The sequence below is a fragment of the Delphinapterus leucas genome, chromosome 15 (assembly GCF_059928025.1).
Source record: "Delphinapterus leucas isolate spDelLeu-1000000601 "Yukka" chromosome 15, BTC_Dleu_Yukka2, whole genome shotgun sequence".
In the NCBI taxonomy this organism is placed as follows: Eukaryota; Metazoa; Chordata; class Mammalia; order Artiodactyla; family Monodontidae; genus Delphinapterus; species Delphinapterus leucas.
The window spans coordinates 23,143,705-23,168,979 of NC_143143.1; the positions used below are offsets into that span (position 1 = coordinate 23,143,705).

The following is a 25,275-nucleotide window of genomic DNA, read 5'->3' on the forward strand; positions in this document are numbered from 1 at the left end:
TCCAAGAGATCCAGACAGGAAAAGATAAGGGTTATTCTTAAATTCGTTTGTCAATCTTGCCTTTTGGAAAAGGGAGAGGTGGGGTTAATTTCCCTTCGTATGACCAAATCATGTGACTTGAGACCCAAAAGCAAAAATAAGTCTCTGAGGTCATCTAAGAAAAACTCTTGCTTTTCAGTTGAGGGAATGGAGTGCAGCAGCAAAGGGTGGGATGACAGGGATTCAGTCTGCCAGAGAGAGCTGGACATCACACCAAAGGCAAGTTGCCCTGCGTGTACACATTGACTGAAAGCTATACAATAATCTTCATATGCAATATAAAGGCTTCAGGCTTTCCTTCCAGCTCAAGGAATAATTCAGGAAAAGGATTATGTTATGCAGGACTTTAAAATATTATAGAAAAAAGTAAATAAACAAAACTGGAAGAAAAAAAATGTTACAGAAAACTCAATATTACATTACTTCATTTGCTCAATACAAACGTCTTAGGAACCAGCTAAAAGTGGTATTCTAGGCTCCAGGCAGATAACAGCACATAAGAGAGACCCTGCCCTAATGAAGCTTACATTCCAGTGGGGGAAGAAACATAATGAACACAGAAAGGAATAAGCATGCAAACAAGATAACATGCAATAGCAGTCAACACTATGAAAGATATAAAACTAGGTATGGAATAGAGAGTGACCTGAGTTAATTTGGCAGGGGGGATTCATTAGACAGGGTGTCAGTCAGAGAAGTCTCCTGCAGACGTAGCATTTGAGCTGAGCCCTGAATTATAAAAAGGAGCTAGCCATGCTTAGATGTGGAGGAAATGTATTCCAGGAGGAAGAAACAGCAAGTGCAAAGGCCCTGTGGTAGGTATGACCTCTGGTGTGGTCAAAGAACAGGAAAGGGAGCCAAAGTGGTGAGAGCAAGAAGGGGGGAAGCAGGCATCACAAACCAGGTCATGCGGGGTTGCAGCCTTGGTGAGGAGTCTGAGAGTTTTTCTAAGTATGACGGAAACTCCCTGAAGAGTTCTGAGCAGAGGAATGGCATGGCATGACATGACTTATACTTCAGTGCTTGAGCTGCTACGTGGAGAATGAATTCAGAATTTGGAAATTAGTTAAGAAGAGGCTTTGATGTAACCAAGACCAAAGATATTTTCCTCTAGTTCTCACTTATTTTTCTTTTATGGTGTTTCTTTTTTCAACCCTAACTTCTGTGGATATTTTAGGAGGAGGGAGGACACCAGCGACTCTAGTTCTCTTTCATTTGCCAAGTCTCTACCCTGGCAGTGAGAGGTCTCTTTACACAACAAGGCTTATAGGGGTGCCACATCACCTTAATATGTGCCTGAAAGGCCAGGTCAGTTAAGGACATTGCTTATCCAGATGCAGCTTACATCAGCCATGGAGAAAAACTGAAGATAGGAATGCCCCCAGTTGATGAGGAGGGCACAACACAATAAACCCAAGTTATTTCTCCCAACATGGAAACAGAATTGTTTTATCACTTAGAGTACATTGCCTCTTCAGCCACATGCTGGATTAAGAAATGCCGGGGGGAAACTACACAACTAGTAGCATATACTTTCCGTGAACCCAAAGGACACTGGCGTCTTTCTGAGGTCATGAGAGCTGTGCCTTAGTTAAAACTCCTGAAGGTAAAGGGCTCAAATACTAAGTTCACAGTCTGAACTTGATTCAAATGGAAAGAATGAGTACACACGCCACCGGACTTCTCTCTCCACATAATTCCTTTGGGCAGAATTCTGCATAGTAGGTTTCAAAGCTTTCTTCATAATTACTGTTAAGAGTCATCCCCAACATTATTGATATTTTTGAGGAAAGTCTGCCCCTCTCCCTTTCAGGTTCTGGGAAGCAGAAAACACATGCAGATGAAGATTTTAACTGAAAGGGGGGAAATGAAATTATTTTCAAGAAAGCAAAAGCCCGATTCAAGGTAAAAAAAAAAAAAAAAAGATATTTTGGAAGGGAAGAATTTAGTGATAAATGTGCTAATTAGTATATATAGATAAGAACTAAAAGTGAACATGAAAGTAGCCTTTTATTCTGAATTTTTATAGTTTAGGTAGGGAGAAAGTTATTAGTAATTCTTCCTTAACTAGCCCTAAAATGTTGTTTGTATAGTTAGTGAAAACTAAGAGGAAGGAAAACTATTGCAATAGGTGCAAACACAAATGCCCTTAGGGGCCAGTCAGGTAATATAAATATTTTAAAGCAGTTAGGTATACAACAATAGGAAGAAGTAGAACCTATATGAAGAAGCATTTTAAAAAATACTGTTATAGCCAAAGAAAACACCTATCTGAGTTTATTTCTGCCTGCAGGCTAAGAATTTACTGCTGCTGGTATAGCATATGGAAGAAAAGTTGGCAAGTGTAAAATAAATGCACCCGAGTTTCCCAAATCCTTAAGTTGACAGAGAAGCCTTTCCATCAGGCTTGTCCCTGCCTCCAAGTCTTGAGAAGCCTAGAATGTGGGAGGAGCTGTTGGACATATATACACTACCAAATGTAAGGTAGATAGCTAGTGGGAAGCAGCCGCATAGCACAGGGAGATCAGCTCCATGCTTTGTGACCACCTAGAGGGGTGGGATAGGGAGGGTGGGAGGGAGGGAGACGCAAGAGGGAAGAGATATGGGAACATATGTATACGTATAACTGATTCACTTTGTAATAAAGCAGAAACTAACACACCACTGTAAAGCAATTATACTCTAATAAAGATGTAAAAAAAAAAAAACATCGCAGGTATGATGTGGTGGAGGGGAGGGTCTAGAGCAGCAGTGTCCAGTGGAAATATCACGTGAGCAGCATTCAAAAAGCTAAAACAAAACAGGCAAAATTTTAACAATTTACTTCATTTAATCCAATTCATCTAAAGTATCAGTTCAACATGTAATCAACTTAAAAATTAGTGAGGTACTTCATGGTCTTTTATTTGTATAAGTCTCTGAGGAACTTCCCTGGCGGTCCAGTGGTTAAGACTCTGCACTTCCACTGTAGGGACCACGGGTTTGATCCCTGGTCGGGGAACTAAGATCCCGCATGCCACTCAGTGTAGCCAAAAGAAAAAAAAAAGTCTCTGAAATCCAGGGTACTTTTTTTTTTATACTCACAGCACATCTCAGTTTGGACTGGCCACATCTCTAGTGTTCAAGAGCCCCACGTGACCAGTGGCCACCATATTGGATGGCGCAGGCCCAGCGCTAAGAACCAGGCTCTCGCTAGCCGGTGGCAGGCCTGTGGGCAAGTCCCTGACTCTTCCCCACTGGGTTTGCCCACCTACAATGAGACACGGTGATTCCTAAGAGCCTTTCTAACCCTAAAGGTCTGTAGAGTTCTGTCTTTCTCTCTGAGAAATGTACATATTAAATAGTTTTTAACAATATAGATAGATGGAAGGAAGGAAGGAAGGTAAGAAAGGAAAAAAAGGAAAGAAAGAGAGAAAAGGAGAGAAAAAAGAGACACAGTGAAAGAGAGCAAAAGGGAGAAAGAGAAAGGAAGGAAGGGAGGAAGGGGGAAAGAAAGAGACAGAAAGGCAAAACAGATAAACAGACAAAAAGAAAAGAGATCAAATTACGGGTACTGTCACATGCCATCTCTTCATCCTCCAGGGAAGTGCCGCTGCTAGAAGCAGAAGGAGGTGGGATGAAGGTGGAGTGAGCTTGTTCTAACTTGTACAGATAAGCGCGCTTCCTCTCAGCAGCGCTAGGAACTTGAAAGGAGGAATAAGAGGGAAAGGATGCTGTTGCTGGGCGTTCCATGCTGCTGGCCCCATCATCATCATTTATGTGACAAAAGAAATTTGTGATCTAGCTGTCCCATTATAACCTCCTGAGAGTTTAAAACTGAGTGGCAATAAATTTAATGCAAACATCACTTGGGCATAGAATGTAGATTCAAAGCATCTGTTATTACTGATTTATTTGACATTGTTCCTTAATATAAAGTTGATTTTATAAAGCAATTTGCTTCTTAGGAAAAACATATAGGAAAAATATTTAAATGTCCAGCAGCAGAGAACTTGAAGTTGGTATAAAAGTTCGGTTGAATCTAATTGTAATACCTCTTCATTCTTGCAGATTCAAATTACTTGCCCAAATCCCTAGCTGGGCTGTTGGAAAATCTAATGTTTTTTGAAGACTGAGTTGATCAGAAATCCGTAAAGGCGTTTCTTTAACTTTTAACACACCAAAACAAACAAACAAAAAAACCTTTATTTCAGGTCTCAACAAATCCTGACTTGATATAAACCTTCTAATCCTGACTTGAGGGCAGCATGAAACCCATGGAAAAGCTAAGACATTACCTGGTAAGATGCTGTGGTTATCCATACACATGGAAAAGATGCGCTCGTATACCAGCTTTCCTGGGGAGAAAAGGACATATGGTGTCAGCATTGTGCCCTTCAGCAGCAAACAATAAATTAATGTTTGTTAATTAGGGACAGAGACGGTGGCGTCTCCCATATGAGCTTCTACTTGTGATAGTATGCTGCCACCTAGTGGGGCAAATTTTTAGCCATGATTCTTTTTTAATTTTAGATTTTTAATTAAAAGAGGGGACTTTCTGCTCTAGGCAGAAAAGTGATCCTTCACTTATGCTAAGCAAAATAAGTCAGACAGAAAAAGACAAATACTGTATGATTTCACTTGTATGTGGAAACTAAAAAACAAACAAACAAAAAAGAATATAACAAAACAGAGAGTCACAGATACAGAGAACAAACAGGTGGTTGCCAGTGGCGAGGGGAAGGTGAGAAATAGGTGAGAGAGATAAATGAGTCATGGGTATGAAATATATGGTGCGAGGAATATAGTCAATAACTATGTATGATCTTTGTAAAATGACAAATAGTAACTAGACTTATCATGGTGATCATTTTGAAATGTACAGAAATATCAAATCACTGTGTTGTGTAACAGGAACTAACAAAGGTCAATTATACTTCAAAAAGAAACAAACAAACTCATAGCAAAAGAGATCAGATTTGTGGTTATCAAAGGTTGGGGGAGGGGGAATTGGATGAAGGCAGTCAAAAGGTACTAACTTCCCGTTATAAGATAAATAAGTGCTGGGGATGTAATGTACAACATGATACATATAATTAACACTGCTGTATGCTATATATGAAAGTTAAGAGAGTAAACCCTAAGAGTTCTCATCATAATAAAAAAAATGTTTTTCCATTTCTTTAATTTTGTATCTATATGAGAGAATGGATTTTCACTGAACTTACTGTGGTAATCAGTTCATGCTGTATGTAAGTCAAGTCATTATGCTGTACTTCTTAAACTTATACAGTGTTGTATATCAATTATATCTCAATTAAACTGGAAGAAAAAACCCCCAGATTGCCTGCTCCTTCACAAACTATGTGCCAAAAATGACCCACATCCCTCTAGGATAAAAATGAGCTTGAATAGATTAGTAGCTGCCCCCTGAAAACTACCCAGTTTGCCACAGTCTCCACTGCTCCCTACTGTCTCTCATCAACAGCCAGCTTCACGCACTTACGTAATCTGCCTGGTACCTAGAAGCGCTGGAATTTGAGATTCATCTAGGTATACAAGTTCTACAAGGGCAGAGAGTTCTACCTGTTTTGTTCACTGACATATTCCCAGTACCTAGATCAGTGCCTGACATACAGTGGGTGCTTCATCTTTGTTGGATGGATAGATGAACATATTTTAGGTTGTGTGGGTCAGAGATCACCATTGCAGCTACTCAACTCTGCTACTGTAGCTCAAAAGCAGCCATAGACAATAGGTAAACAAATGGATGTGGCTGTTTCCAATAAAACTTTACTTACAAATACAAGTGTGCAGTCTGGACTTGGTCTACAGGTCAGCCTAGCACAAAAAGTTTTATGTATTCTGTACAAATGTTATTTTGGAAAATGCTATCAATATTCAAAGGATAAAAGTTACAGTTCTATTCATTTTCTGGACCTTCCCAAATCACCCTTGATGTTGAAAGTATTTTCCCATGCCCATTTTCCCCCACACAACCCCACCATTCAGGGCTACAAAGAACCACACCCCTTGTCCATACGTGGAAAAAGACAGGAGAGTTATAGGATCATTTCTGGTCAAAGAACATGAGATCAAATGACATCATCAAGAAATGACAGAATGCTAGGTTAACATGCAGGAAGCCAGCCAAGCTGAGAAGAGCCCTAGATGCCTCTCCCAGTGTGGACTACTTACATTACCATCACCGAAAGACACTTGTTAAAAATGTCCATTCCTGGGGCCCACCTCAGAGCCAGTGAAAAAGAATATTCCGGGGGGTGAAGACTAGGAATATGAATTTTGAATAACCTTAATGGGAAATTCTTATACACACTCAAGTGTGAGAACCATTGATTCAGGCAGGCACTGTGGGTCTCTGAGCTGAAACTTGCCTTAGGTGTGGGAATCTCTAACAACTGCCAAAAGCCTCCCTCCTCCCTCTAACCCAGGGGTTCTCAACCTTGGCTGAACACTCAGAGCACCTGGGGCACTTGAAAATACGCTGATGCCTGCGTCTGTTCTCAGAGATGCTAATGTAAATGATCTGGGGCACAGCGTGACCATCAGAAAGAAGTGTTTTTAAAGCTCCCCAGGTATGCAGCCGAGGATGAGAATCACTGCCCCAAACCGTGGATTCAATTTAGAAGTTCCCAGGAAGCCTCAGGGACCAAGCTCCAGTTCTGAAAGCCACCTGCCTTTGTCCTCCTGGCATGAAGTAACCTGCAGTCACGGGCTCCCCAAGGCAGCCACACCTGATGCCAAGAGAGGCCTCCTCTGAGATGAGCACAGAACCCCCGGCATTGGAACTACATGCAGTTTACCTCGGCCATCACACAGCACAGCAAGCCACACTGGGCAACCATGTAACTTCTCATACCTCCTAGAGTGCGTGGACCGGGCTTAAGAGAACCCAACGCCTTTACTTCCTCCACAAAAAGCTTGCCATCTCTCCAAAACTAGCTTTCTTTTAAAAACGAAAGCACAACTTTTATATTTCACCTTCATATCCTAAGGCCTTTAACCACAAAACCATTTTTGGCCAAAAGAGTTTGGTGAATATTTGTTTTCCTTTGTTAAGTTAGTGGACAACTATTTTGAGAAATAATACCTGACCCTAGATTTTCTTTCTTGATTCACTTTCTTATAAATCAAGGACACTAATATAGATCGTTAACAACAGTGACAACAGTTAACAGTTTCTGAGCACCTTACTTTGTGCCAGCCACGGCTCTAAGCTGTTTACACTGACCCTGCCAGCTCCTAGAAGAGGAAAGACATCACGTGCTTCCTACACATTCTCTCATTTAATTCTCTCCAGAAATCCCCAGAGGCAAGGCCTATTATGCCCATTTCACAAGTGAAGAAACCAAGGCTCAAGTTCACACAACCCTGTAGGAGGAGAGGCAACGAATGCAGGCAGAGAGACGCCAGAGCCCAGCTCTGTGCTCACTGCCTCCAGGGAAATCCCAGCTAAACCGCTGCAGTTGCAAACGCCTGGGGCCATGTCCCGCATCCTTGCCCAGCAAGACGCTCCCACCCTCGGTCAGCCTCGTTCACAACCACTGACCACCAGCAACACATGCACAATGGACCTCAGCACTCGGAGCTGCCACCCAAGCAAGGCCAGTTCCGCCCCCTTTTTAAAAGGTGAAAGCTGCTCATTAGCCCCAAAGCATAACAAAGTGTCCTCGAGCACCTGCACACGCGCAGGCTGCCTCGCGCTCCTGAGGAAAGCTATTCGCAACAGATCTGGACAAGGGCACCTCTGGGAACGCTTTGAAGAGGTAAAACATGCCCACCATTCAAAATTCAAAAGGCTGCAGGAGGTACTCAATGAAGGTTCTCTCTCAGCCCGTCCCGTCCCGTCCAGCTCACTGCTCAAGCCACCCTCTGAGGGTCTCCGCCTTTATTAGCTCCTTGGGGATCCTTCTAATGTTTCTTTAGGCATACGCAAGTGAAAACAACCAAGCGCTCTAATTTTTCCTCCTTTCTTAAACAAAACGGAACATACCCCATAGCAGTTCTGCATCTTGAGTTTTTCACCTGATAATGTACCCTGGGGATCTTTCCACATTGGAACACAGCACGCCCTCACTCTCAGAGGCCTCCTCGTCCTGCTGCATACAGACGTGCCATAGTTTGTTCAACTGGTCTCCTATGGACGGTCACTTGGGTTGTTGGATGAATTCCCAGAGGCAAAGTTGCTGGGTCAAAGGTACACGCATTTGTAGTTTTGTAGAGAGAATTTCCCCCGTAAGCCAAGTACAAGAGAAATAAAGCAGGTGCTCTGACTGCAGAGAGAACTCAATTTGGGTCCCAGCTCTGCCCCTCACTAGCCTGGGGACTTGGACAAGCTGCTTTACTTCCCTGTGCTTCAGGCTCCTCATCTGTGAAGTGGGGATAATTACAGACCCTACCTCATAGAGCTGTTATGAGGACGGCATGACTTAAGATCACCAAAGCACCTAGAACAGAGAGTCAGGCCCAAGGAAAACCCTGATTTGTTGAGGATTTATCACCGTTATTCTCCACTCCCGGCCCAGCTAATTTCTGGGACACAGCAAGGACGGCGGGCATCTACACCGCATCCTGGCCGGCCGAGGCATGGGACTGGGCCGCCACCACAGAGGCTGACAGAACGGTCGCCCCATATTCTCACAAGGTTAACGTCTGGATCTGGCCAGGCTTGCAGGCTCAAGCAATGATCTCAGAGCTAGTCTCACCCGGGGATGCTGACTCATGCAAAAGAAACTTGCAGGAGGCTGGCGAGGGAAACCAGAAGGCCAATGTGTCAACTCACCATGCGATACAGAGCTGTCAGGGTAACCAGACATAGCCACTGGCCTCTCTCGCTGACTAACATCCTCGCTCCCGGAAGGCAAGCTGGGTATGAGGACAGGTCAAGGCCCAAGGGGTATGCGATGGATATCTGTTCTGAGAGCCTAATGCACCCATCTGTCCTGGATCACCTTCCCCCATCCCCACCGCCGCCCCGGGGCCACGCCACCCTCATTTTTCACCTGGAGTGCTGCACCGGCCTCCCAACCGGGCCCCCCGTTCCACCCTCGCCCTACCGTCTAGTCTCAACACAGCAGCCAGAGGGAGCCCATTAAAACCCAAACTGGAACTTGCGCCTCCTGTGCTCAACACCCTGGGCGGCTCCTCATGCCCTCGGGCTCAAAGCCCAAGTCCTTCCAATGGCCTACATGGCCCACCAGGCTCTCTGGCCGCATCCCCACCCCACCCGCCCCCCTCCAGCCACGCTGGCCTCTCAGTTCTCCAGACCTGCCAGGCCTGCTTCCACCCCAGGGTGTTTGCACTGGCTGTTCCTTGGTCATAAGCCGGCCCCACGTTGCCAGCATACGGCTCATCTCTCACCTCCTTCAAGTACTTGCCCACACACCGACTTCCCAGCAAGGCCTCCCCCGACCCCCCCATTTAAATAAAAGCACTGCCCACTTCACCCTGCTCTGGTTTGGGTTTTCTTCATCCATAGCACCAATCCTTGTCTAACACACAATCAGGTTTACTTATTTGTTCTGCGAATCCTCTCTTTCTGGCACAGCCCACGAAGGCAGGGATTTTTGTTTCTTATTTGCTGACACAACCTCAGCACCCAGCAGAGTGCCCGATGCCACCTTCCCGGATCATCTGAACCCAAAGGTCCCGTCGTTTGGCCAGGACATCTCTTCCTTTAACCCAGTTGGCTCCCATTCCCCTTTCTTCTGGCAACAGCATCACCCTTTCTCCTTTGGGGCAACCAGCTCTGGATAACCTGCACATTTCATCCCCAGATCCCATAACTGGCTCAGGGACTGACATGTGATCCAAGCCAGGCCAATGAGATGGAATTCCGGGACTTCTGTTGGAAAGCGAGGATAAAAGTTCCTTCCTTGTCCTGGGACTAGTAGCAGCAAAACTGATAAAAGTTGAGGACACCTTGTGGAGCTTAAGAATGAAGCCAACCCAAGAAAAAGTACTAGAAAAAGCCAATGTCCTGAAGATACTGTTTGAGTTCCTGAATCCAGCTATACCTGAAGCCAGAAACTACCCCGGCCTTTTCAACATAAGCCAATAAATACTCCCCCCTTTTCCACGAGGAAATGAATGAGTTAGGTTTTCTATCACTTATTCTAGCTAATACACTCAGGTCCCCGGCCTCCTGCACAGAAATAAATGGGTCTCTCTGAATGACATTTCATTTTCTGACACATTTGACCTTTCAATGGGTCACAGACAAGACTTGCCAGGTTGGGAGCCCATCGGTCCTTCCTCGGCAAGACAGCAAAGGTCTGTTCCGACCCCCTACGTGTTCAGTTCTCAGACGATGACTGTCTCCTAGTTCTTGCAGGGCACCTCTCTGCTGAACGTCATGTACAGGCTGCACGGTTTGGGCAAACTGCTAATGGCATGATGTTCTGGCCACTGACCATCACCAAGCAGCATGGAGACCTCCTGTTTCTCCAAGGGGCTCCTGGTTATTAATCTCTTCAGTCTAAACCTCTCTGCTGCACTCCCGAAGATCATTCGGCTTGAGGGGTGGAGTGTGGGACGAGGGGCAGCCACAGTGATGCAGGAAGACCTCATAGGAGCTGCAGCCATCATCCATGGGGCAGAGAACAGGGGCTTGGACTAAGGTTTTAACAGAGAAGACAGAAAAACAGACATACGGGGGAGAGATTGAGGAAGGTGAATTGAAGAACCTGGTGACGGGCTGGACATGGGGCACAGGGGAGAAGACTCAGATTTCCAGCGTGGGCACGGGGGTACATGGTGCCGCCATCCCCTGACAGAGAAACCCAGCGCGGGTGGGGAAGGGCTGGGAGGAGATGCCAGGTTCAGTTCTGAACAAAGTGAGTTCCAGATGCCATGAGCCGGCCGGCGACAGACCGAGGCTGGTCTGTATAAGACGTGTGCTCCCCAGCCTGCCTTGCTTGACTCACTTGCCTCGCTAGCCTATCAGAAGGTTAGAAACACACAATTTAAAATTCTTGCAAAAACAGCACCCGCACCTTTGCTCCCCTCATTAGAGCAGGGGAGCAAGGGTAGGGGTGGGAGTTTGGGTCTCCCTCGTGACTTGCCTAGTAATTTAAACCACAGCAGAACCCAATTTAAAGCAACTCTACCACCCAACTTCCGGCAAAACAAACGCACTTCTTAGATTTGAGATGAATAAAACTAGTACTTACCAAATGTATCAAGTATGTCGGTGATAAGGACAAATTTACTTGGGTAGAACTGAATAACACTTGTGTCCGAAAGAAGCTTTGAACACTAGAAAAAGAGAAGAGAAAAGAAAAGTCACTGTCATGTCTGACTGGGTTGGAACACTCCAGGCCTGGAAAATTAAGGATCTCCACAAACAAGTGCAAGTGTATACCATGTGCCAGGCCTGGTGCTAGTCACTGAAGGTATAATGACAAGCAAAACCACCGTGCTTTTGACAAAGGGAGTCAACTCTGCTCACAAGAGAGCCTCTTAATGAAAGGCACCATCACCTCCCTCAGGAAAGCCACGACTCAGGAATCTTATCCAGAGGGTCTGAACTAGGGTCAGCACTGGGTCACCAGAGAAGTCAACCAGCGTCCCTGCAGGTGACTCCATCTTTTCAGCATTACCTCCGCTGGTTTATTTCAGAATGGTCTTGATTCTTAAATGTTCTTTTCTATGAAATGACCCCATAGGCAAATCTCTAGGGTTTCTTAAACTAGCACCTATTATTTATACTTACTCTTAAATTTCCTTCTAAAAGGAAACGTGACAAGCTTCAAAGAGTTACATGTTTCTCTGGAACTGTGCTCTGCAAGCCAGGAACATTTTGGCTTTGCCGGGAATTCCTCAATTCCTCTGCCATCACTCACGCCAGAGGGCCATCGACGTGTTCAGGACTCATAACGGAAGATGGCAGCCACACAACGTGGCCCCGAACACCCCAGATGAAGTCATCTTGTATAATCAGAAACAAAAATCTATCTCTACTTCGAAGAACTAGAAGTAATGCCCTGAAATCTTTGCAAATTCAGAAGTCTGGATAAGGAACTAGATAACCTTGCCATATTTTAGCAGACAGGAAAAATGTCACGTTAAAAGAAAAAAACTATTTGGACATTTAGAAAGGGTACTTTCGTATGTATGCGCTTCCGATGTGCACAGAATGGCTAGAAAGTTCATCATATCAAGATGTAGGCTGACATGTGTTTTCAGTTTGGCTTTGTTACACAATATCTGAATTATTACATTCATCAAGTTTCTCCTTAGCATTATGTAACTAAAAGTAAACAATGTGTCTAATTTGTAAAACATCCTCTCATGGCCCAAATGTTATTTGGGGATTGGAGGTGAGGGGAATGTAAGCTGTTAAAACAATGGCAATGACACCAAATGTGGCATTTGGATGTACACAGAACTCCATTTCCTGACACCTTGCTTTGTGTTTTTCACATGCCCTTTATGAGAGCTCCAACTTAAACAATTAATTACCCCATGAGATTTCAGGGCTTGGAAAAAACAAACAGTTCTGAATCCTAGAGACTGTTTACAATACACAGCTCTTGGTTCCTAGGGATGTGACATCTCCTGAGTTCCTACCCAGAGCCCCTCAGAGATGGGTTACTGCCCACTGGTGAGGTGAGAGGGAGAGAGAATTCAAACAGAAGATTTCAAATTAAACACAGCTGGCGTTTCCCAACACCTGTGCATTGATTTGTCTCCCAAGCTGGTGTCACAGAACATGTATTTTATAAAGACAATAGGAAGCAGAAAAAATTTTTTAATCCAAAGTTAAAATCATAATAATGTCATAAATTGAAGTTACCTTTTAAGTCACTATTTTGAAGATTCCACAGTTTTTGTAAAGCTTTGGTGCAGTTTCCTAAACCAATAAAAATCAGGCACCCCCAGGGTATGTGTTAAAAAAAACAGATTCCCTGCTCCAAAATCAGTATTTTCAACAAGGGCCCCAGGTGACTGCTGCACTGAAACAAGCCCAGGACACACTGGGTTCCTGAGATCCGCAATCTGTACCACATTCTGAATGAAATGAGCATTCTACAAACCAAGGGTTCTCAGCTTCGGAATCATCTGGGAAGCTTTGTAAAATAACAGTGCCTGGATCCCACTCTCAGAGATTCTGATTAAGCTGGTCTGGGGTGCAGCTTGGACATCAGGATTTCTTAAAGCTCCCAAGTGATTCTAATGTGCAGCCAAGGTTGAGAACCATTGTTATAAACATTTCCTGAGCAACTAACTGATGAATTACTCTGCCTAAAATACTTGCTACCGAATTTATTAACACTGCGGAAAAAATACTAAAAGAATGCTTTTCATTTGTTTCCAATTAGCAAGATTCTAGAAGGAAACTAGCAGTTCCTAAAATTAAGTTGGAATTAAAAACCAAAAATGTGAACCAAAGCAAATGGATAAATTAAAAGATAATCTATGGTTCAGTATAAGAAAGTATGACTAGACGGATGGCTAGAAGGAAGGCAGGAAAGGAGGGAAGCAGACTAATTAATCAGAGGACAATTACTGCCCACAATATATATTTTTTAAATCCTAAAAATCAGTAAGAAAGGTACAAATAACATAATGGAAAAATGAGCAAAAGGAATCAACAAAAGGCATTTTATAGAAAAGGAAACCCCAATGGCCAATAAACATATGAAAAGATGCTCAATCTTATTATAATCGGGGAATTGCAAATTAAAACCACAATAAAATATGATGTTATTACCTCCTAAATTGGAGAAATTAAAATTGAAAGTCTGCTCATTCCAAATGTTGGTAGGCCACTGAACAGCACAGACTCTCACACCCCCACTGCTACTACAGTGCAGGCTGGCACAACTACTGCGGAAAATAACTTGGCATTGTCTGGAAAAGCAGACAAGGCACACATCCTACACCGAGCAATTCCACTTTTAGGTATGGGCCTTCATCTAGAGAAACACTTTATATGGTCACCAGCAGACGTGACCAGCGTTCGCAGCAACATCGTTCATAATAATGAAAGAAGGAAAAAGAAAAGAACCAAATGCCTATCAACAGGATGAATGATACATAATTTACGCATCAGTAGATTAACTCTGCTTCAGATGGCAAATCTCTCCAACCGATCTGTAGGGTCAGTACAATCCCTATCAAAATCCCAAAGGGTTTTTTTTTTTTTTGGTAGAAATTGACAAGCTGATCCTAAAATTCATATGGAAATGCAAAGGACCCAGAAGAGCCAAAACAATTCTGAAAAAGAAGAACAAAGTCAAAAGACATACTATACCTAATTTCAAAATTTACCATAAAGCTATAGTAATCAAGTGTGGTACTGGCATAAGGACATACCTATAGATCTATGGAATAGAATTGAGAGTTCAGAAATAAACCCTTACTTTTATGGTCAACTGACTTTTGACAAAGGTGCCAAGATAAGTATTTTCAGCAAATGCTGCTGAGACAACTGGATATCCATATGGACAAAAATAAACTTAGACACACCATACACACAAAAAAATAATTCAAAATGGACCATATAACCTAGATGTAAGAGCTAAAACTATAAAGCTTCTAGAATAAAACACAGGAAGAAATTCTCACAACCCTGGGTTATGCAAAGAGTTCCTACATACAACTCCAAAAGCATGAGCCAAAAAGGAGAAAACTGATAAACTGGACTTCATTAAAATTAAAAACTCCTACACTTCAAAAGATACCATTACGAAAATGAAAAGATAAGCCACAGACTAGGAGAAAATACAAGTAGATCATGTATTTGATAAAGAACTCGTATCAAGGATAAAGAATTACTACAACTCAACAAGAAGACAAACAGCCTGATTTTTTAAATGGGCAAGTCTTGAATAGACAGTTCACTAAAGAAGATATAAAAATGTCCAATAAACATATGAAAAGGTGCTCAACATCATTAGTCAGTAGGGATATGCAAATTAAAACCACGATGAGGGCTTCCCTGGTGGCGCAGTGGTTGAAAGTCCGCCTGCCGATGCAGGGGACACGGGTTCGTGCCCCAATTCGGGAAGATCCCACATGCCGCGGAGCGGCTGGGCCTGTGAGCCATGGCCGCTGAGCCTGTGCTCCACAACGGGAGAGGCCAGGACAGTGAGAGGCCCGCATACCGCAAAAAAAAAAAAAAAAAACCACGATGAGGTACCACTTCACACCCACTCAGATGGCTATAATCAAAAAGATGGGCAATAACGAAATGAGTGATTGAAAAGATATAGAGGAACTGGAACCCTCATACCTTGCTGGTGGGAATGTAAATGGTGCAGCCATTTTGGAAAGCAATTTGGCCGTTCCTCAAAAAGTTAAACATAAACTTACCATATGACTTAGCAATTCCACTTCTAGGAGTCTATCCAAGAAAAATGAAAATATACGTCCATACAAAGACTTGTTTGCAATTGTGAACAGCGGCATCACTCATAATGGCCAGAGTGGAAACAACTTAAATGTCTATCAGCTTGTTAATGGATAAGTAAAATGTGGTTATGCATGCAGTGGTATACTATACAGCAGAAAAATGGTACAGAGTACTGATATTACAACATGGATGAACCTCAAAAACACGGTAAGCGAAAGAAGCCAGATGCGAAAGAGTACATAATGAGTGACCCCACGGACATGAGACGTCAGGAAAGGCAAATTCATGGAGTCAGAAAGCAGATCGGTGGTTTTTCTAAGGCTGAAAGTGGCAGCAGGGTTTGAGTGCTAACGGGCTTGAGGAAATTTGGGCAGGGGGTGGGGCGAGGGCGGGGGGTGGGCAGTGGCTATGAAAATGTTCTAAAACTGGATTGTGTAATCGCTGGGCAACTCTGTAAACTTACTAAAAACTTCACTGAATTGTACATTTACAATGGTGGATTTTAGGACATGTAAAATATCCTCAATAAAGCTGAAAAAACAAAGTGAAACCTTACTGCAGAGCAAATAAGGGAAACTGCTCACTTCTCCATATTCTGTACCTTGACTAGCTTTTTTGGATAAAGAGGGCAGTCTTTAAAGTATTGCAAGTCAAACAGTTACTATTAGCTAGATGTGGAGTTAATTAAACAGTTTCATGATTATTTTCTTTGGGAAGACATGAATCAAATCTCCTCCAGATGTCAAACTCTTAGAAGTCACAGTTCTATACCACAATACTCTATGGAGAGATGTTGCCAACAAAAATATTTTGAAGAAGCTCTTGTTAGTTTAGATATTCTCTCACTTGAGCCACTCAGCAAGCAGCCTCCATCACATGCCTGCAGGATGAGAGAAACCTTCTTCAGAGTATTTGCTTTGTCAACTAACAACAGTGATGGAAGGGAAAAGGGCTTGGGTTTGCCTCTGTCATGAACACCAAAAAAATAGCACCTGCCATACAAAGTGTCATCTTAAAAGACTTCAAGTACCCAGTGTAAAGACTCCCAGAGTAAGAAAACAAATGTCACATTCCCATGACAATAAACAAGAATGAAATCTTGTCCTTCTGAACTAAAATGGCTGTTCAGAAATTCTCTATTAACTCTGCTCTGAAAAGCATAATGCTTACATTATTCCTTTTACCATGTACTTCTGAGCGTGTTTTGACAAGACGGGATGATCTTAAGAGTCAAGAAACAGAAAAAGCTGTTTTCCCTGTGGAACTTGCTCTTGTAATCCAAGAGCTGTCATGGATTAACAAATTCATCAACAAAGAGGATTCAACAAACATACCTCTCTTAACACTGTATATACATTTTCTTTGTCACATCATTATGCAGAACATGACCCCAAAATGCATATATCAGGGACACACAACCATTAGTTCCAAAGATACAAAGAAAATCTGGTCAAGGAAACCCAAAAGACAGTAGATCAATCTTTAGTCTACACAAATCATAAATGTGTCAGGTGATGTAACAGGGCCAATGAACTGCACAACCCTGGGGGGACATCAGTAATTCTGTAATCTAGGGTGAATTTCCTGGAACTGCGCAGTGCACAACCTATGCAGCTGCACATGGTGGCCCTAGGATTAGCCATCTCATAAAAACACTGATTCATAATTATGGCCTTTCACAGGAAGTACGTGAAAATAGAACGGATGAAAAAATTAGGGTAAGACCCTGAAGGCAGGCCTCTGAAAACCTTAATTATCCACAAAGGAGTTTTACAAAGGAAATTCTGGGGAAAAAAAAAAAAAAAAATCACTCGACCTGACCTGGATGACTATTTTTAGAGCCTTCACTTTCTGGTCCGAGGCCCAGGCGTCCTTCAGCGACTGGTTGAGCTCTTCTATGCGGTTCACATAATCCTGTTGAGTCAAATTCAACAGCTCCTTTTGGGATCCCTGTGGGCAGAAAGTAGAAAGATACAGGCACAGAAGAAAAAACATTGTTGGACTCCCCCCTTGCCCCCATGAACAATACTATTAGCTGAGTTTTGGTCTCTAAGTTTTCCTCATATCCTGACCAGGATTGATAGTTCTGTCTTGTAATCAAAGAGGTTCTGAGTTTTCTTCAAAGACGGCTAGAGGGCAGTGATTGAAAAACTGGCCTTGAACACAAGTCTGACCTGAGCCCATTCCCAGCTGAGCCACATTCTAACCGTATGATTCTAGGTGAGCTGCTTTCCTCCCTGAGTCTCTTCTGTGAACAGTGATAACAGGACTTACCTTATTCAACAAATAGTTATTGGGGGGTATTGTGTGCCAGGCAAGTATGGTATACCAGATGCCCCAGATACAAAGGTGAGCAAAAAGACATTGTTTCAGCACTAATGGAGTTTAAAGTACAGAGGACAAGATGGACATTAATACAAACTGAGACAAATGCTCGGGGAAACAATTCTACAAAGACACATATCATAGTTCTCTGAATCTGAGGTGCCCGTTTTAAGAAGCACAACTGTTTTATGTACCACTAAGGAAGAAGAAGTGCCGATCACGGACATGCACCAATTGAGAGACAGAGTCCAATTTCAGGGATATTCAAATGTTGGGGGAAAGGTTCATCTCAGAATGGACTCTAGAATGGTGGTCAAGAATGGCTTCCTGGAGGAAGTGATGCTTGAGACAAACTCTCAGTGGTGTACAGGCGTTAACTAGGCAATGGAGGGTTGTCAACTAGACCAGGGAGAGAGCATTCAGGACAGAGAGCAGACCCAGCAAAAACCCATGGCAGAAGAGGGCAAGGTCATCACGTGGATGAAATATTATAACATATGTAAAGACCTGGCACCACCCGGCACACAGTACATGCTCACTAATCCTTGCCTACTGCTAAGACGCTGACTGCACAGCTCACAGGAGTGAGGGTCATGCTAACCCACATGAGGAGACCAGGAACCAAATCTTTTTCATATGAATGTTGCCTGGAATCCAAAGTAAAGAACTCTTTTTTTTTTTTTTAATTGAAGTATAGTTAATTTACAATGTTGTGTTAGTTTCTGATGTATAACAAAGTAATTCAGTTATACATATATATATATTCTTTTTCATATTCTTTTCCATTATAGTTTATTACAAGATATTGAGTATAGTTTCCGGTGCTACACAGTAGGTCCTTGCTGTTTTTCTATTTTATATATAGCAGTGTGTATATGTTAACCCCAAACTCCTAATTTATCCTCCTGCCCTTTCCCCTTTCGTAACCATAAGTTTGTTTTCTATGTCTGGAGCCTGTTTCTATTTTGTAAATAAGTTCATTTGGATCATATTTTGGATTCCACATATAAGTGATGTCATATGATATTTGTCTTTCTCTGACTTACTTCACTTAGTATGATAAACTCTAGGTCCATCCATGTTGCTGCAAATGGCATTATTTCATTCTTTTTTATGGCTGAGTAATATGCCATTGTATAAATACACCACATTGTCATTATCCATTCATCTGTTGGACATTTAAGTTGCTTCCATGCCTTGGCTTTTGTAAATAGTGCTGCTATGAACACTGGGGTGAATGTATCTTTTCGAGTTAGAGTTTTCTCTGGATATATGCCCAGGAGTGGGATTGCTGGAAGAACTCTTTATTAAAGGAATACAAGTAGGAAGTTCAGGAAATCTGAAGTGATCCCAACTGGTCACTTGAACTGTGAGACAGGATCCTCCCTGCCCCTCTGCCGTAGGAAGAACCACGTGACTAGTTTGGGCAAATGGGTGGTAAATAGAGTGGCACGTGTCCCCTTTGGGCTGAGGCAGTGAAAAGTGACCCTTTCTTCAGCTCTGCTGTGACAACCCTGGAGACATATGTTGAGATGGCAGCACCATAAGATGGTGGTATGTCTGTCACCTACACTGGACGAGTAATGTGAGGAAGAAATAAACCTTTGTTATATTAAGCCACTGAGATACGGGGGTTCATTTGTTATCACAGCACAACCTAGTCTTATCCTGACTAATATGCTATGTTAACCTGGAAGCCATGGGGCAGCCATGTGCTCCTGTGAGCGGGGGAAGCAAGGAAACCAGTCTGCAGAAAAAAAAAAAAAAAAAGGAGAACTAGAAAGAGTCTGGAGGCTACACAGAAGCAAGAGACACAGAGGACAGCTGCTGGGGTTCTGGGTGGTTTTTCAGTTCCTGGTTCCAGGCCACTGTGCCTTTGGGTTCAGGGTAGTGCCCCAGTATCCTTCAATACAGTCCTTATTTTCCATGTAAGCCAGCTCAAGTGACTTTCAGATACTCAACAGACAAAAGAGCTTTGATAAAAACCCTTAGCAATTCCCTTCCTACCAGCCAAGGTTGACTGATGACATGCAGACTGAGGCTCTCGGGCGCCCTAATTCAAAATATGTCATTTCTGAATTGGAAAATAAAATATTGGACGATTAGACTCTGCTGAGCACCTAACAACTCTGGTCTTAGAGCTGGAAGGACCCTGAAACTGGGGCAAGATGCAGGACAGAGCAATGGCAACTGCCATTATAGGGACCTCTGTGGATTTCAAAGCATTCCCATTCAGCCTACACAACTATATTTTTTATCCCCATTTTACAGATGAGGAAATGGGTATAGGAAGATGAACGGCCAAGGGCACCCCATTAATAAGCGGTCAAGCTAAGGCCTCTAGACTCATAATGGTGATGGTGACAGCAGCTAACACTTGCAAAGCACGCACCACGTGCTGGGTGCTGGTCTAAGCACTCCACACACATGAACTCATGTAGCCCCTGTAATCACCCCAAGAGGCAGGTACTAGGTAGCACCCCCACTTTACAGATGAGTAAACTGAGGCACAGAGCTCAAGCTCTTAAGCACCTTGTCCCAAACTACAGAATTACCAAACAGTAGAGCCAGGATTCAAACCCAGGCAGTCTGGCTCCTGAGTTTGCCCTCTTAACCCCCATGGTATGCTGCCTCTCTAAATGATACTCCAGAGGATGCAAATTCACCGCCTCCAGGGCCCAGGCTAGTAATGTTTATGAGTGAACTGGGCCAGGGAGGACCATGCAACCTGGACAGTACGCACCCAGGTTAAATGCAAGAATGTGAGCCCACAGTTAGGTGGAATTTAAGAGAAGTCAGAAATCTGGATTTATACGTTAAATTTACTAATTTTTATGAGTTGGCAAGATTCATGTTCTTTAAAAGCACGTGCAGGCTAATTGAAAGAGTTCAGCAGCTGAGCGACCATGCATGGCCTCTGCAGCAGGCATGACCGTTTTACACTATACGAGGCGGCTTCCCGGGAGGTGGCTACCGTTGGCTTTCACAGTTAGACCCTGTCCCCAGACACCCGGGGTTTGCTCAAGCATCACAGTGAGAAAAACGCCTTCAGAAAACCAGCCCAAGGAAGGCTCCTGTGAGCTTGGCCAGCCGCGCCACTGGCATCTTTCCCTCGATCAGTTGGTGCCTCAGGAGGACTGAACACAATGCGCAGCTCGAGAATTAATCAGAGAGCAGCCACCGAGACTGACCTCACCTGGCAGAAACATGGGAAGCCCCGCCCCTCCCTGGATTCAACAACTGACTTGCTCACCTCCTCAAAATCATCCAGCTCCTCCAGCCTGGTCCGAACCTTCTCCGACATTGCGGATATGGCAGTCCCAGCTTTGCCTAAACAGAATGGATTCATGTCACACAGGTGGCTTTCCTCTGTCACCAATAGCCCCAAAGGAAGGCATCTTTCACTCTACACTTCATCATGCATAAAGAGGCTGGGGAACAACTTCATTACAGAAAACTCCCTGAGATTTTGAAAGCAACTTCCTTCCGTAACCAAAGTTTCATCAGAAACATTTCTGCTTAGGAGCTGCCCGTGGGAGTGCAGTGGGCCAGCCTCAAAAAGGTTCTGCGACACCTGATATTTACAAACTTTTCACTGAATCATCTGTTTATTCCTAAAGAAAGGCGGTCCAGAGAAGGATGCCAAAAATCCGTCATTTAATTGTTTTCCACAAACAAAAGGCCCTCTCAGGCTCATATTCACAGTGCAGAACTGTGGTATTAACAACTAACAAAACAACAATCCCACTGTCTGTCCAGAGGTGGAAACACTAGGGCTTCAAAGCCGTCTCTTCAAGCAAACAGGGCTAGTGAGCCTCCTTCCATCATCCATCAGCACAACTCTTCCCATCAGCAGGGACTGGCGGGGAGAGAAGGAGAGGACTCCAGGCCACAGGCCGGTCACAGGACAGGGCTCTCTGGCCAGCTGGCTGCTGCCCTCTAGAGCCTCCTGTTTCAGAACCCTTTCTCCATCTTAAGGGTGTTTCTGTTCTAGACCAGAGGTTTCCTTGCTCCTGCCTACCGAACTCGCTCTCAGGAACTAAAGTTTATTCTTTTAAGGCACTGCTTTCTTAGCTCTGGTGTTAACTCACAGATTTGTCTGGGATCAGCTGAGAGCATGGTACAATTATTCAATTACTAACAACTACTAAAATTAAGGAGTTTCCAAATAATTTGATTTTTTTTACCTTACTTCTACTTTTCCCTTCATTCTGAAATATAGTACAGAACATGCATATATGTACATTTTAACAGATAATCATAAAACCTTTGTAGCCACCACCCAGATTGTACACTGTCTTGCTTCTTTCATTCACCACTGACTTTAGTTCATGAAGTTTACCCCTGTCATTGCATAAAGCTCACACATTTTCACCACTGTTTAGCATTTTCCATTGTGTGACTACATCACAGTTTATTTCTTATTCTACCGTCAGTGGATCCTTGGGTTGTATCCTGCTTGGGGTTACTATGAACAATATGCTATAAACATTTCTGTGCATGTCTCCTGGTTCATATATGCATGCATTTCTTCAGGGTAGTTTCTCAAACTTTTACAGGAAGCACTTAAGGATGTGTTAACATGCAGATTCTGATTTTTACTAGGTCTGGCAGGGCCTGAGACTCTGCATTTCTGATGAGCCCCCGGTGACGTCAATGCTGCTGGTCCCTGGACCACACTTTAAGAAACATGGATTTGGGCAGAGCTGAAAAAATGCATTCTATAAAAGGCCATATATAAGTATTTTAGGTTTTGTGAGTCGTACAGTCTCTGTCACAACTACTCAACTGCCATTATAGCACAGCAGCCATAGACAATATGTAAACAAACCGGCATGGCTGTGTTCCAATAAGACTATTTACAAAGATCAAACAGTGGGCCAGATTTGGCCTCCAGGATACAGTCTGCCAATTTCTGATCTAGGGCGTATCCTAATAGTGGAACTGCTAGGTCAAAGGGTTGGCCCATCTTCAATTTGAACAGATAATGCAAAAGTGCTTTACACAGCGGCTGTGTCATTTTACACTCCCACCAGCAGCACGAGCGTTCCTGTTGCTCTACATTCTCACCAGCAAGTGGTATTGTCACTTTCTGGCCTCTCCAAACTGGTAGATAGGCAATGCTGTGATTGACTTTTTTATGGTTTGGGGTCAAAGTTATGCCCATGACAAAGGCGCTCCGACTCTCTTGATTTCTAGTGTGCTGCCCCAACCTGCAGCTGCCGCACCAGCGCTTTGCACATAAACCACAGCTGTGCCCCTCCGCACCCCAGTGATACAGCATCTAAGACAGTGGCTTCATAATCACCCAGGAGCTTTAAAAATGGAATTCCTGCGTCCCCTTCCTCAAGATTAATTCAATAAGTGGAGTGGGGCCCAGTGGTCTGTATTTTTATGAAATATATATATATACACACACATATATGTATATTCCTCAAGTGACTCTGCTGAACAGCTAGTTTGAGACGCCTTGGTCCAGACTGTGTCCTGGCACAAGAAATTGAGAACTGCCGTATTCAGGGACCAGTGGCTGATAAGACTGAGTGTGTGACTCCCCTCACCAGTGCATCTGTGTTTTCACAAGGGATAATGACTTAAGGCAAAAGAAAGGATCTGTAAAAAGGAGAATTTCAACCATTTCCCAGCCAGTGAGGAGGCACATAGATGCGAGACTACAGCTCTGTAATCCCAAAGTCAAGCACTGAGTTTCTGTTTTCCTCCTAGTAAACTCTTTGGTCTTTTTTTTTTCATCCGTCATCTAAATATGTATTTTGATTCTACTAAGTCTATACATAATCTAGGAAATAATAGCTTCAATTGAATTAAACATCAGGATTGGATGTTTTTTTCCTTTGGAAAATTATATTAAAGGTAATGGGAGAATTCCCCATCAAAACAGTAACAACAGCAAAAACTCACCTTTTTCAGATCCCATAAAAAGATTCTGCAGAGGCAAAAAATATATGTTAATATTTTTTAAAACTTACTGGACCCTGTGACAAAAACTTTACTTATTGTTCAAGCAGCACTAAGACAATATGATCCATCGTTTTCCAACAAAGCCACTTATTTATCTAAATGAAAAACAGAAATATTTATTCAAAGGAGGAAAACACAGCTCACTAGAAACTACTAGAGATTCAAATTTCTACTCATTTCAGGACTCTCAAAATGAGCCAAAAAAAAGCAAAATTTTGAGACAATGGTGGCAATGTGAAAGCATTTAGCTTACTCTAAATCAGGGTTTCACAACCTCGGCAATATTGACATTATGGGCTGGAAAATTCTGTTGTGAGCGGCTGTCCTGTGCACTGTAGGATGTTTAGCAGCATCCCTGGCCTCTACCCACTAGATGCCAGTAGCACTCCCACAGTTGTGACAACCAAAAACGTCTTCAGGCATTGCCACATGTCCCCTGGGGAGTAAAATTACTCCTGGTTGAGAATCACGGCTTTATATTAAATCAGGGCAATCAGAAAACAGTAAGAAAAAGAATTAAATAGTCCAGCAATTCTGCTTAACAAGTATAGACTCTGGGAGAAGGGAGCAGAACCTTCCTAGTCGCTACTGAGTTCACCCCTTCCTCCCTGCTCACAGCCCCGATTTTTGATGGGTGCACTGTGTACAGCCCATGACTACCTTCAAGACAAATGTAACTGGACATGTTGAGGGGACTCCAGGAAGTGTTCTTTTTTTTGGCCGCACCACTCAGCATGTGGGATCTTAGTTTCCCGACCAGGGATCAAACCCGAGCCCCCCCCCCCGCAGTGGAAGCGTGGAATCTTAACCACTGGACCACCAGGGAAGTCCCAAGGAAGTGTTCTTGAATGAGAGAGGGTGCATCCCACTTTCCCCTTTCCACCTTCTAACAACTTGGACATGAGGTCACACTGAACATGACAGAGCAGCAAGACAGAAAGAGCTGGGTCCCTGATGACTTTGGAGCTGCCACATAGTCCTGGACTATCTGCCTCTAGACTTCTTTCCAGTATGAAGAGAGACGAACATCTCTCTTCTTTAGGGAGGGCTTCAGTCACAAGCTAGACCTTGACGACATAAGCATTAACCTGCTTTCCCCGGCTGAGCAACTTGCAGAGTACAAGGTAAGCCCCGGGCACTAGCCAACAACCTGACCTAGTGAGTGCCACCCAAAGAAGCAGTGAACTCCCAGCCCTGGCAGAAAACCCACCAGTGGGACTCCCTGAGCAACAGTAAGAAGTTAACCTTCTTCAGGGTGGCACTCTCTTCCCCTCGTAACTCTCTCCTCCCCCAGAGACACGACGCTGCGGCTCCAGTTCATTGTCTGAACTGTGCCTGATCCCCGATTCTTAACACATTTTTTGAGGAACGAATTAGCACGTTTTCTCCCAACTAACATTGACATAATAACTGAAACTTACAGAACGTCGGCGTTGGGGCAACATAACTGTGATACTGTGATTTATAAGAAGAAATATGTTTAGTCTTTGTCCCAATTCCAGGCACAAAGCTCCTAACCCTTGGAATTTCCCAGGTGAGAGAACAATCCAGGAGGCTTCTGTTCTTTTTAGGAA

The 25,275-nt window shown here is 43.5% G+C and overlaps 1 protein-coding gene across 7 annotated transcripts in view; it reads right to left on the reverse strand.

Moving 5' to 3' along the window:
• Window positions 1-25,275, reverse strand: part of VPS35L (VPS35 endosomal protein sorting factor like) — a 128,846-nt gene that overhangs the window by 89,581 nt on the left and 13,990 nt on the right. For all 7 annotated transcript variants that reach the window (XR_016387800.1, XM_022552287.2, XM_089896076.1 and 4 more), the window contains 5 exons: window positions 23,642-23,666; window positions 20,976-21,052; window positions 17,219-17,347; window positions 11,211-11,295; window positions 4,317-4,376 (listed from right to left, as the gene is read on the reverse strand). Coding sequence is in view for 6 of the 7 variants with exons in the window: in XM_022552287.2 (XP_022407995.2) it covers window positions 4,317-4,376; window positions 11,211-11,295; window positions 17,219-17,347; window positions 20,976-21,052; window positions 23,642-23,666 (376 nt within the window). In the remaining variant the exon portion in view is untranslated. The remainder of the gene's footprint in view (window positions 1-4,316; window positions 4,377-11,210; window positions 11,296-17,218; window positions 17,348-20,975; window positions 21,053-23,641; window positions 23,667-25,275) is intronic.